Raw genomic sequence first — 14,324 nt, 5'->3', positions numbered from 1 at the left:
GAAAGGGAAATAAATATAAATGGAGCAATTACAAGAGTGATTTCCTTGCTATATGCCATTGGAAGTTACTGCGGGGATCCTCTTCAATCATTTCCTACTGACCTAAAGGTTGCTTACAGATTTCACAGCTATGTAGATGCCCACATGACACCAGCAGAAGAACAGATCAACCACTGTACATGGACTTTTGATTTCAAAAGCCCGGGCTGACAGCAAGAGGATCAGCAGGGTATCCTTCTTAAATGTAACTCCCTGAAAGATCAGTGTCCATTATACAACTGCCACATTAGATCTTGCAAGCCATGATCTTAAGCCGGAGATCCATAAAGATTGTCTTAATGCCAAATGGCACAAAACAAGCACATCATAATGCTACAGCTCACCAACCATCTTGTCATTGTATTGTGTTTGCACCCCCCCCCCCCCCCCCCCCCCCCCCCCCCCCCCCCCCCAGAGAAATTAAAACAATCCTTTCTCAATAGAGATGTGTATCTATTTGTAAGACTGCTACCCATTACAGAAGTGCTTTCCAATCACTAGGCCCAAGATGAATTGAAGAAAAGCATTTGGAAGATGCAGGTCATCTAAATATCATGTTCTTACCTTTTGCACTTTGAAGTTTAATAAAACTATTAGACAACATTTTATGACACTATAGTTTGTCACTTCAGTTACCAAACACAAAAGCACAACCTTACATGCTTTAAAAAAAAATCAGTCAAGTAAGGAGAATTACTGCCATGTGAATGTTCCCATTGTTTTTAAACAGTGGAGAACAACAGGGACAATAGAATCAGTATATGCATTGTTATCACTTGTCTCCCTCCCCCCCAAAACAAAATGTGTGAAAATAGCTCAGGACTCAAAAGATTTTCTCTGTAAATTAAAGAATGCATGAAATAGAGTCTCAACTGATGAGATTCCTTTTTGTAGACACTATTCCTGTACACCCAAACTGCCTTCAGGGACTGAAAATTTTATTGTTTGTAAAAACAAGTCTGTATTACAGCTGGGAACTACATTGCCACAAGGTCAACTGATATCAACCGTGAATCTCACTATCAGTTCTAGTGGAATGATGCATGAGACACGAGGATTAACACAAAAATCAAGTACATCAAGCAGCAATTACAGAATTATGCGCATTATCCAAAAGAAAAGGTTATTTTTTAAAAATATAATCACTTGGCACATCATATCTGCACAATGTCATCGCTTACATTTTCAATGAAACGCAATGCAGTATTTATGAAAGTTAGAAAATCTGATGCCAAGATTTAATGTGTCTTAGGAAATAAATGACAAAAAAAAATCCCTTGGTAAATGCACTGTGATACAAAGCTGATATATACAGACCAGAAGCTTTCCGATTCACATCTACACAATGAGATGGCATTCTTAGAAGTGGTGCTTGGTGTTTAGACTTTAAAATCATGGACATGGTGGTGTCCGAATACCAAAAGAACTGTACCTCTTCATTAGCCTTAAAGCTTGAGAGTGAAGGTTTCTTTTCTGCATGAAAGTAATAGGCCAATATTCTGAACCAGTAAAAACACATTGCCCAAGTATGTTTTGGTGCATCCATTATACTCCCCAATGGTCTCATTGGTACTAACAATATATATTTATAGTGCCTTTAATATACATGCCAAGGCATGTCTCAGACAGCATTATCTAAATACAATGTTATGTCTAACTACATAAGAATGGGGAAAGTGATTAAAAGAGTTCATCCAAAAATTAGTTTAAAATGCCAAATCTCAAGATCTTAACACCAATTAAATTGGAAATGATCAAGTAGAGTGGCATCTCTGGTTAGTGACTAATCTGTCACCAGCCTCAGTCTTTCTTGATCAAATCAAAAAATTATTTATAAAGCGAGGTTACAAATAATGGTTCTCACAATTCCTCAGCTTGTTCAATATGTTCATCTTGACTGCTCTAAATGCAAGCACAGTAATGTTAGCATCAAACATTAATCAGAAGCGAAACGTTTTCAAAGCAATGGCAAAACAAAGTCATAGCATTTTTAATTTTCTACCCTCTTATCAAAGACAATACCGTTCCTTAATCTATGCAAGGCAAAAAGAGGCTAGAAAGAACGGAATAAATCTGATGTACTGGAAATCTATCAACTCTTCACCCTGATGACATAGCAAACATGAAAAGGAATCAGTTGCATGCATCATAATTCACTGCATATTCACAACATTCCTCACAAAGCTTCTTTTCTAATACGAGCAGTAGATTTAAAAAAGACAAACAAAATTAGGGATTTTGTGAAGAAGACATTCCCCCAGTTCCCAAATCGCCCCCCTGAAACCCTGACCGATACCATCTTAGCTCTAGATCCCAACCGGAAGAAATGCATCTCTGGTTTGTATAACTTGTTAGGGTCGGTTATATTGAAACCTCATACCTCATTAAAAGCTGCGTGTGAGGGTGAGCTGAATACGAAACTAACAGACCAGCAATGGGACTCTGCCTTGGACTTGACCCATTCTTCCTCCATATGTGCCTGTCATGGCCTAATCCAATGCAAAGTCCACTACACAAATGCAAGATTATCTAGAATTTACCCCACTGTTAGGGACACCTGCAACAGATGGAATCAATCTCCTGCCAACCATAGCCATATGTTTTGGTCTTGCCCCAAGCTAGCAGCCTTTTGGAGGAGTGCTTTCGACTTGATAAGCAGAGCCTACGGCCAGACTATTCCTCCAAACCCACTGTCAGCCATTTTCGGTACCCCTCCCAACACCAACCTCTCTGTCGCGGTGAAACGGGTTCTAGCTTTTACAACCTTGTTAGCCTGGAGACTGATTTTGCTTAACTGGAGGCTCACCTGTCCCCCGACAGACACCCGCTGGATTAAGGAGGTACTTTACAATTTAAAGCTTGAAAAACGTAGGTTCTCTCTCTCAAAGGCTCTACCAAGACATTCCTAGATACATGGAACCCTTTCTTGGAACTTGTTAACTCTCTCAACTTGTCCCCGGACTCGGAAGAGGACTGAGTGCTCTCCACCATTTTTCTGCTCTACTGCGGCTGCTCTCCCCTTAACCCACCACCCCCCCCTCCCCACACTTATTTATTTAATTACTTACTTATTTTTTTAAGTACTTTTTGTTTTGTTTATCTTACCATATTTGTGTGGATGTGTATGTATGTGAGTGTTGTTTGTCCCCGTTTGGTTCCAACCTGATTCGGGTGGGTTGAAGGTGGGTAAGGGTAAGGGCTTTGAGGGTCGCTTACATACTGTTGCACAATTATGCCTTGACTGTCACTGTCTGTTATTATTGTATGTATGCAAATTGCTGTGAAATTCAAATAAAAAGATTAAAATCAAAAAGACAAACACCAAAAGCAGCCCACTTCCTAATGTTACAAAACAATAACAGAAGAAATAAAAACAGGAATTAGTATCACTTTTCAATACTGTTGATGGGGCATAAAGCATTTAACAAACATGTTACTGCCAAAGAGAGGAGCACCTACATTTCTCTGCAATGCAGCAGAGAAACCACGATCATAAAAAACCATTGTCTCTATGTTAAAAAGTGAACAAGTCACTCTATCAGGACCATCCTATAAATTCACAGGCACAACATAAATCCACGGTGATAGAAACTGCAAATGTTTTTCTTTGGACAGGTGACCATAATGCTGGCTTTAAATGTATATTTACTGTAGTTCTGCAGGCACTGATCTCTTGCCATTGAATTAAAGCACTAGATAAATAATTTATTTTGGATGCTAAACTATAGCAGACAAAGACAGCTTTAAATGCATAGATCTGATCATAGACATCATAGATGAGTTTACTTGTTATTCAAAAAAGGGAGCTACTCAAAAAATGATATCGATTTATATACTGTACTTTTATTTCCATTTAAATTCCACGAGAGCGAATTTTAACCAACATCCCAAATTTTGGGTGGATGTGCATTTGCAAACAGATAAGAACTTTACACATGGAGGTATAAGGGGGTACCCACCGATACCAACAGCTATTTGTACACTCACAATATAGTAGCATGAATCATTTAGTTCTTTACAAATGTTGGTCCAGCCCCAGCGATGCTATTTCATCCAAGGGTACATTTACACCAGAAATAGTTGCACAATCAATATCTAATCCAAAATACAAGGGAATGCAACAATTCCCATCTCCATGGAGAGGTGAGGGCAGGATGAATTGCAACAGCTTCTTGAAAATAGATTGAATGCCTAAATTGTATATGTGTTTTCTTCACAGGAAAAACAACAAGCGCAAAGTTGCCCACGTTTATTTTACGCAAAAAACAATGTTGGTTTCCTCACTACTGTCCCAGGGAAGCTCAGTCATGAGAAACCACAGCCACTACCAAAAGGAGCGAATATGTACACAAAAGTCCAGATGCAGGCAAAGCACCATCATAACATGGAAAATATATTTCATGAGATTCAAAGGATAATAGTTAATGAAGGAATGGGATAAAGTCAAATCCAGAAAATTAACACCCACATGGAATTTTATCAAACAATCACAACCCAACCGTGTTACATGAATGTTTTGTCTTTCGTAATTATCATTCTCACTTCTCCAGATCTAGTCTTGGAAAAACACTGCTGGAATAACCCCCAGCTGCAATGGTACTCAAGTGTATGTTAAAAGAATTGTATTACAGCAAATTGTCTGAAAAAAGTGGCAAAGAAGGCAGAAAGGGAAAGTACACACCATGTAGAATGTTACACTAACATCACAAGACAGAGCATTACTTCTGAAAACAAGCTGGTTAATTCCTCAAAACAAAGACTGAAACCACAACATTGTCACTCAAGTCATAAGAGTGATACAGTGTGGAAACAGGCCCTTCAGCCCAACTTACCCACACCGGCCAACATGTCCCAGCTACACTTGTTCCACCTGCCTGCGCTTGGTCCATATCCCTCCAAACTTGTCCATATCACTCCAAACCTGAACCCGTCTAACTATTACTTAAACGTTGGGATAGTCCCAGCCTCAACTATCTCCTCTGGCAGCTTTTTCCATACACCCACCACCCTTTGCGAGAAAAAGTGACCCCTCAGATTCCTATTAAATCTTTTCCCCTTCACTTTGGACCATCTGGTCCCCTACTCTGGGCAAGAAATTATTTGCATCTACCCGATCTATTCCACTCATGATTTTATACACCTCTATAAGATCACCCCACATCCTCCTGAACTCCAAGGAATAGAGTCCCAGTCTACTCAACATCTCCCTATAGTTCAGACCCTGTAGTCCTGGCAACATCCTCGTAAATCTTCTCTGAACCCTTTCAAGCTTAACAATATATTTCCTATAACATGGTGCCCACAACTGAACACAATACTCTAAATGCAGACTCACCAACGTCTTATACAACTGTAACATGACCTCCCAACTTCTATACTCAAACCTGAATGCTCAAAACATCTAGAAACACCATCCTAACGTAAGCTTTCTACCAAAGCTAGCACCTAAGAATCTACTGTTATGGTCGGATTATTTTAAATAGCCAAGAAAATGTATTCTGTGAATGAGTTTCCAACAACTTCCTCCGTTTGTAACTTGAAACCAGTAATCTTATCTAGCCAGCCCCGTCGTCATCCCTTTATACTGGATATCTTTTCTCTGCACTCCCTGCCATGACCTGAAACGCTGAATATCCCTTTGAATCTAGATACTGCTTAACTTCGATTCCACCGGCAGTTTGTTTTTGGTCCAGATTCCAGCATCTGCAGTCTCTTGTTTGCCATTTTATTATTTGAGTGGCATTCATATATAATTTCCAATTAACGTGGAAAAAGTGTACTGTAAAAACATACAATTAATGGTAAATAAAACGAATCGATCCTGATTCTCCGACCTTTACCCAAGGATAGCCAATGAGCAATGCCACAGAGAGCTAACAATTTCACCTTGACAATCGTGTGACATCGGCAGTAATCTTCAATACCAAATTATCGAGAAACGGGAAATGTGACTACACCACTCTCACCGATTGCTGCACCAATCTTCCGAGCGGCGAGGCCGAGGAGATGCAAACCTGAATGAGAATGAATTAGCAACGCGTTGTGGCGAGGGAGGAAAAAGCGGGATGTGTTGAAATTACGTACCTTGTCGAGTTCATCGTGCAACTCGGCCAGGCTGGGTCTGATGAGCTTCTCGCCCAGTTGTGCTACCGTGTGGCGGTAGTGGTCGATCCTGGGCACGGCGTCGATGGTGTTGTGGCCGAAGGTCCTGAGATAGTAGGTGTTGCTGTGGGTGTCGTAGTAGTGCTGGGCGCCGGTGCCGGACGAGTGCAGGCTGCCCTCACTCAGCATGGTGTCGCCGTTCTGCGGGTAGCCGTTCATAGCCTCGCTGGCGGTCGCACACGGCTCGGCGGTGGAGGCCGAGGCAGCCGCAGGGTCTCCCCCTCCACCCGAGGTTGCCGGGGGTTGCTGGTGCTGCCCGCCCGAGGCCGGCTCCACAAAGTTGACGCGGAACCGTCCCTTGGCCTCTTCGGCGGCGACGACGGGCGGCTCAGCCGGGGCCGGGGCCGGGGCCGGGGCTGCAGCGCCGCCATCCGCCCTGTCCTTGGCGCCGGGAGCAGGAGGCGGTTGCCCGGCAGCGGCGACAGCGGCGCCATCGGCTGGTGATGTGCGGCCTTTCTGCCCATCGCCCCCCGCCTCGGTCACCAGGTCGACCTGGAAGCGGCTCTGGCTGGCGACGGGGCGGAGCGGCTGCTGCTGCTGCTGTGTTGGTGTCGGTGTCGGTGTCGGTGTTGGTGTTGGTGTTGGTGTCGGTGTTGGTGGTGGCGGCTCCGCGCCGGCCCCGGCTCGATCCTCGCCCTCCATTCCCACTCCGCTACCACACGGATTAAACGCCGCCGGACGCCGCTTGCTGCCGCCTGTACCCGGGCTCCCCTCAGTCGCTGCTGCCGGTTCCCCCGCTCCCGAGCGGTCAGAGCCGACGGCCGCAGTCTCCGGACATCAATGTGGTGAGTGGCCCAACGCCGCTCGCATGGCCGCGGACACAGGGTGTGAGTGAGTGAGTGATGACTACTCCCGCTCCCGCTCCCCTTCCTCTCTCTCTCTCTCTCTCTCCCCTGCCCTGCTTCCCGCTAGCTCCGGCTGTCACTGCCTGCGCCTCTGCCCTTTCCTTCCTGCCAGTCCTTCCTTTATCTGTCAGGGTGCCGGGCGGGCGGCTGCCGCTGCTCCTCCCATTGGCGGCCGCCGAGTGCGGCGGGGGTGTTGCTGCTGGAGACACGCAGTCAACATCGCGAGAGAGAGGACAGGAGAGGAGGAGTGGCTCCCCTGCACTGCACAGCACTCCTGCAGATGCTCTGATTCCACACACACACACACACACCTCTCTCTCTCTCTGACTCTCTCATTCACACACTCTCTCTCACACTCTCATTCACACACACTCTCTCTCTCACACTCTCATTCACACACTCTCTCTCATTCACACACACTCTCTCTTACTCTCACACTCTCTCATTCACACACTCTCTCTCACTTTCTCTCGCACTCACTTTCTCTCACTCACTTTCTCTCTCACACACAGAATGTCAAATACAAAGTAGCAGCAAAGGGATGCCACTGAGCCAAATGCCACCGGGCGGGGGGAGGCTATAGCGAAACTGTTTGCTATTCCTCCCCTCCCCTATTTTGCCCCTTTGCATTATTATGCTGGGGTGTGAAAAGCGGGTGGTTGCTGCCAAAGACCATAGATCTTGGTTGCAACCTCGTGCTTTATTCCCCAAGCTTGTCACGAGAGAAACGTGATCGCTGGACGTCCACGAAATCACACCTACACGTCAGGTTTAAATGTGGAAAGAAGGAACTGCAGGTGACGGTTTAAACAAAAAGACACAAAATGCTGGAGGAACTCCGCGGGTCCGGCAGCATCACTGGAGAACATGGATAGGTGACGTTTCGGGACGGACTCGAGACCCTTCTTCAAACTGTGGGGGGAGAGGGAAGCTGGAAGAGATGAGGGGTAGGTAAACACCAAGCTTACAATGTATAGGAAGGAACTGCAAATGATGGTTTAAAAACCGAGTAGACACAAGTGTGTTTGTAGTTAAAGGGAACTGAAGCATGTGAGACCATTACGTTCAAACACTGCGATAATACACAATTCTCGATAAATGTTTCCTTACATTTAATTAAAACACATACCGAGTGGGAAGAAAATAACACGAACAGGAGAGGATACGGAGTCAGGAGTGGGTAAATATAAACTAAGATTCACTACGTGGATATTGCAAGAGGAAATGCAAGTGACATTTCACGAATCGACACGCCCAGCGATTAATTTATTATCTGAGAAAAGGAAAAGTTCGTGCCATAGATTTACAGGGATGTATTCTGAATTCAGTGACCGCTTCCCACCCTCTCCTTCTCGCCATGTGTTAGTAAATCTTCCCGCATGAGCGGCAGCATAAAATAAACATGTTCTGACGTCAATTTCCAGCCCACTGCACAATCTGCTCAACTGCATTGAAAGTCACAGCACAAGAATAACTCGAAGAAGTCGAAACAAGGTGCTGCAGTTGCTGGTTTACGAAAAGTAAACCGAGGAAGGGTCCCGACTCGAAACGTCATCTATCCATGTTTTCCACGGATGCTGCCCGACCCGCCTAGTTACTTCAACACTTCCTGTCTTTCGGCTCGAAGAAGCGATTGATCATTGAGGAATCACATATAACTAGAATAATGTGTAGGGAGGAACTGCAGTAGCTGGTTTACACAAAAGATAGACACAAAATGTTGGAACAACTCAGCGGGTCAGACAGCATATCAGGATAAAATGAATAGGTGACGTTTCGGGTTGAGACCCTTCTTCAGACTGAAGGATCTCGACCCGAAACGTCACCTGTTCCCTTTCTCCAGAGATGCTGCCTGACCCGCTGAGTTACTCCAACATTTTGTGTCTATCTTTAGAAAAAATAAGTGATTGGGGACTGACAATAAAGCATCATCAGATTGCCATTGGAACAAAAAAGAGTTGCAGTCATGGAGAGGAATGGAATGGAAAAGTAACCACTTTTACTGATTGAAGGTACACAAAATTGCTGGAGAAACTCAGCGGGTGTAGCAGCATCTATGGAGCGAAGGAAATAGGCGACGTTTCGGGCCGAAACCCTTCATCATTTCCTTCGCTCCATAGATGCTGCTGCCTGACCCGCTGAGTTTCTCCAGCAATGTTGTGTACCTTCGATCTTCCAGCATCTGCAGTTCCTTCTTGAATACTTTTACTAATTATTGTGGCACAAGAGAGTAAAGATGTCGGGATCTTGAGCAAAAAAACAAACAAACTACTGGAGGAACTCAGTGAGTCAGGCAGCGTCTATGGAGGGAAATGAATAGATTATGTTTCGGGTCAGGACGTTCGTCTGACCTCTCCCACCTCGGATGCTACGTGACCGCTGAGTTCCTCCTGCGGGTTGTTTGTTTATTAGTTGCGGTCTTCTGCTAATGTAAGTAAGCTTGGGGTTTTTTTCAGGGATAGGGAAGCAGTTTAAACAACATTAACGCTTCTCATAGTTATAAATACATTTACATTATAGCATTAAACCATATTTGGGGGAGCGTTACACTGTAGTGATCATTATATTTATTTCAATACGCATCTCTTGCGATGTAATTGCATTGCTGCAGTGTATGGGAATGATCAGTGGTTGTTCGTCCAGAGTACGGGAAGCAGCTGAGAAGGCCACATTCCCCAGAAGCGACCCGATCTAATCAAATATCGCAATTTCCGCAACATAAGAGAGGATATTAAAGAACCGCAAAGAATAGTATTGTGCAATTAACAGCACAAAACAGCCGTGCGCCTCGGTTTATCCTGCGCATTCTTTCCATCTTTTTCATGCTATCCCATTTCAGCATACATTTCTTCCTCGTTTGGTGGCTCCAATGAGATCCTGGCAGAAAGATAGAGTGGGAAGCTGCGGAGGAAGCAGATGCATTCCACATGTTACAGTCACCTTCAAAAACAGAACTCACTTTCCCAATCTCATGGCTTCAAGAAACGCCCACGGGTAAGGGGGTACTTCAAATGTGGAAATTGGAGCTATGTTCATGAGTACGCGTGGAAACCACTGTAATGCGGATGGAGTTAAAAGATACATATATGCGTGTGCGCGCGCACGCAACATTATTTACATCATTAGGTCATAAGGAATAGTAGAATTAGGCCATTCGGCCCATCAAATCTACTGCGCCAATCAATCATGGCTGATCTATCTCTCCCTCCTAATCCCACTCTCCTGCCTTCTCCCCATAACCCCTGACACATGTAGAGGGGAGATAGACAGAATAAAGCGAGGAGTAGGGGTGGGGCAAGAGCTGGCAAGTGGTAAGAGGATCTTTGGACACATGTGCTGGAGTAACTAAACGGGTCAAACGGCAGCTCCGGAGATCATTTTTCTCCACTGTGTGTCTACCTTTGGTATAAACCAACATCTGCAGTTCTTTGTTTCTATACTAAGTGGGTCCTGGTAAGGTGGGGTTGTTTGGCAGACAGTCAGGAAGGGAATAGAAGGGTGTGGTGATAACGAAGTGCTGCTGCCGATAGAATCTAAAAGGAAAGGTAGATGGAGCACTGAATAAGGGAGGGAGTGGGCAATGTTGGAATAGGGGTTCTAGACAGATGGATTGGGTGGGGAAGGCAAAGGAATCTGAGTGAAAGGCAGGCGGTTGATAAAAAGGAAGGGGTGTTGGAGAATAAGTAAGTAAGTTTATTGGCCAAGTATTCACATACAAGGAATTTGCCTTGGTGCTCTGCCCACAAGTAACAACATGACATACAGTGACAGTTATGAATGACTCAGAAAACACTAAACAATAATAAAACATTAATGATAAAACAACATTGATCAAGCATGTGAACCAACAAAATACCAGATCAAAGGGAGGCTACAGGTTTTTGGCTGTTGAGTAGAGCAAATACTCGTGGATAAAAACTGTTTTTATGTCTGGCTGTGGCAGCTTTGACAGTCCGGAGTCGCCTTCCAAAGGGAAGTGATTCAAAGAGATTGTGGCCAGGGTGAAAGGGGTCAGAGATGATCTTGCCCACTCACTTCCTGGCCCTTGCAGTGTACAGTTCATCAATGGAGGGAAGGTTGCAGCCAATAACCTTCTCTGCTGATCAGACGATTCGCTGCAGCCTCCAGGTGTCGTGCTTGGTGGCCGAGCCAAACCAGACCATGATGGAGAAGGTGAGGAAAGACTCTACGAAGGCCGTATAGAATTGGACCATCATTGCCTGTGGCAGATTGTGCTTCCCCAGCTGCCGCAGGAAGTACATCCTCTATTGTGCCTTTTAGACTATGGAGTCGATAGTAGTCCCCCACTTATGCCCCTGTCCCACTTAGGAAACCTGAACGGAAACCTCTGGTGACCTTGCGCCCCAACCAAGGTTTCCGTGAGGTTACCGGAGGTTTTGGTCACTCTGCCTAATGGTCGAAAGTGTTTCCGCGTGGTCGAGGCTTCTTCTATGTTCCTGCGATTATTTCAACGAAACCAAAACCGGCCTCGACTAAAAATAGGTTGCCGTTTGGTCGAAGCCAGTGGAGTGGGGTTGCTATTTACTTACAGGCAGTCGAAGGCCATCTCCTTCACTGACCGGCCATCTTGAATGGCTCATTGGAGTTTCCAGAAATTGGAGTTTGGTTTTCAGGACCTAGAAGATCCGCCGGAAAGTAAAATGCCCGCTAACTTTATTAAACTTCTTAAACTGTCTCTACTCCTTCTCCTTCCCCCTTCTCTGCCCTTCTCTCCCATTCTCTCCCCTTCTCCCCCCTTCACTCTCGCCTTCCCTCCCCTTCCCTTCCCCTTCTCTCTACCCTTCTCTGTCCTTCTCTCCCCTTATTTCCCCTTTCTCTCCCTCCCTCCCACACTCTCTAAAGGACTTACCATGCCCTGTGGCAGCCGTTTACCTTCCTCTTCATCGCGCAGACAGCGCACCTCCGCTGTCCCTGGCCCTCACCTTGATGTGTTTGTGTGTGTGTGTACAATACAATTTATTTGTTGTCATTTGAACCCAGAGGTTCAAACGAAATTTGGTTTCTGCAGTCATACAAACAAGAAGAAGAACCAAGACACAACACAATTTACACGAACATCCATCACAGTGAATCTCCTCCTCACTGTGATGGAAGGCAAAGTCTTATCTCTCCCTTGCACTCCTCGTTCTCCTCCCGATGTCAGAGTCAAAGCCCGCGGCGGGCGATGGTAAGTGTCCCGCGGCAATTATAAAGCCGCACCGGGTGATGCAAGGCCGCGCTCCGGGTCTTGATGTTGGAGCCCCCGGCGTGCGCTAACAAGTCCCGCGGCCATTTAAAGCCGCGCCGGGCGATGTAAGGCCCTGCTCCAGGTCATCCTCAACCCCGCAACTCGGGCGGGAGAAGTCGCCGTTGCGGAAGCCCCGAAAAGCGGTCTCCCAGCAGGGACCCGCGGGCTCCCGGTGTCACCGTCCACCGGGCCGGCGGCTGGAGCCCCCGAATCTCCTGGGTCGGGCCGCAGCAGCGCGCCACCACCGCTCCTCCCGCTCCGAACTCAGCCAGCTCCACGATGGTGGTTAAGTCCGCAGCTCCGCGACTGGAGCCCCAGGTCGTTCCGGTTCGAGGCCGCTCCATGGTGCTCGGCCCCAACGACAATGGAGACCCAACAGAGAAAAGGTCGGGTTCTCCGTGCAGGGGAAAGATTTTAAAAAGTTTCCTCACCCCCCCGTCCCCCACACACATACCCAGTTTTTAAAATAAATAAATAAATAAAAATTACATGCAAACGAGACAAAAAAATTTAAAAAACGACTGATGGACTGCAGAGGCCGCTGCGACGTGAGTCGCGCCGCCCACCCATGTGTGTGTGTGTGTGTGCGGTCGGTTGCAAAGATCCTGTAGGACCTTTGGTCAGTAGATGCAGCTCACGCTTCGGTCGAGGCTTTCCAGGCGAGTGACCAAAACCTCTGGCGACTCATGGAAAACTTGGATGGGGCGCAAAGTCATCAGGGGTTTCCGTTCAGGTTTCCTAAGTGGGACAGGGGCTTTAAGTTCCTTGGAGATGACGGTTCCCAGGAACTTAAAAGACTCCACAGATGTGACTGTGGTGTTGTTGATGGTGAGTGGGGGGAGGGGAGGGGGAGCTCTCCTAAAGTCTACAATCATTTCCACTGTCTTAAGAGCATTGAGCTCTAGGTTGTTGCTATGGCACCAGGACGCCAGCTGTGACACTTCCTGTCTGTAGGCAGATTCCCCCCCATCCTGGATCAGTCCAATCAGGGTTGTGTTGTCCGCAAACTTGAGAAGCTTGACAGAGGTGTCTGTGGCGGTGCAGTCAAGTCAAGTCAAGTCAAGTCAAGTTTATTTGTCACATACACATACGAGATGTGCAGTGAAATGAAAGTGGCAATGCTCGCGGAACAACAAAACAACCAAACAAATTATAAACACAATCATAACACACATATTATTTTACATAATAAATATTAGAAGGAAAAAAACGTTCTGTACAGTTAGTCCCTGGTGAGAAAGGCGTTTACAGTCCGAATTGCCTCTGGGAAGAAACTCCTTCTCAACCTCTCCGTTCTCACTGCATGGCAACGGAGGCGTTTGCCTGACCGTAGCGGCTGGAACAGTCTGTTGCTGGGGTGGAAGGGGTCTCTCATGATTTTGTTTGCTCTGGAGTTGCACCTCCTGTTGTATAGTTCCTGCAGGGGGGTGAGTGAAGTTCCCATAGTGCGTTCGGCCGAACGCACTACTCTCTGCAGAGCCTTCTTGTCCTTGGCAGAGCAATTCCCAAACCAGATGGTAATGTTCCCGGACAAGATGCTTTCCACCGCCGCTGCGTAGAAGCACTGGAGGATCCTCGGAGACACTCTGAATTTCCTCAATTGCCTGAGGTGGTAAAGGCGCTGCCTTGCCTTACTCACCAGTGCTGAGGCGTGTGATGACCATGTCATATCCTCAGAGATGTGGACTCCCAGATATTTAAAACAGTTCACCCTATCCACAGGATCCCCATTTATACTCAATGGAGTGTACGTCCTCGGATGATGTGCCCTCCTAAAGTCCATGATCAGCTCCTTCGTTTTTTTGATGTTCAAGAGGAGGCTGTTCTCCTGGCACCAGAGTGCTAGATCAGCCACCTCCTCCCGGTAGGCCCTCTCATCATTGTCTGAGATCAGGCCCACCACCACAGTGTCATCAGCAAACTTAATTATTGAATTGGAGCTGAACCTAGCCACACAGTCATGTGTGTACAGGGAGTACAATAGGGGGCTGAGGACGCAACCCTGGGACGATCCTGTGCTCAGGGTGAGG

The 14,324-nt window shown here is 46.3% G+C and overlaps 1 protein-coding gene across 2 annotated transcripts in view; it reads right to left on the bottom strand.

Annotated features, from left to right (window-relative positions):
• Positions 1–7,070, bottom strand: part of slc12a2 (solute carrier family 12 member 2) — a 140,054-nt gene extending 132,984 nt beyond the window's left edge. For both annotated transcript variants that reach the window (XM_055632836.1, XM_055632837.1), the window contains exon 1: positions 6,124–7,070. In XM_055632836.1, coding sequence (XP_055488811.1) covers positions 6,124–6,843 — 720 coding nt within the window. In that variant the 5' untranslated portion in view covers positions 6,844–7,070. The remainder of the gene's footprint in view (positions 1–6,123) is intronic.
• Between the last annotated feature and the right edge of the window lie 7,254 nt (positions 7,071–14,324).

Source organism: Leucoraja erinacea, chromosome 3 (assembly GCF_028641065.1).
Source record: "Leucoraja erinacea ecotype New England chromosome 3, Leri_hhj_1, whole genome shotgun sequence".
NCBI lineage: Eukaryota > Metazoa > Chordata > Chondrichthyes > Rajiformes > Rajidae > Leucoraja > Leucoraja erinaceus.
The sequence above is the reverse complement of the archived record's forward strand: the minus strand, read 5'-3'. Positions and strand labels throughout refer to the sequence as shown.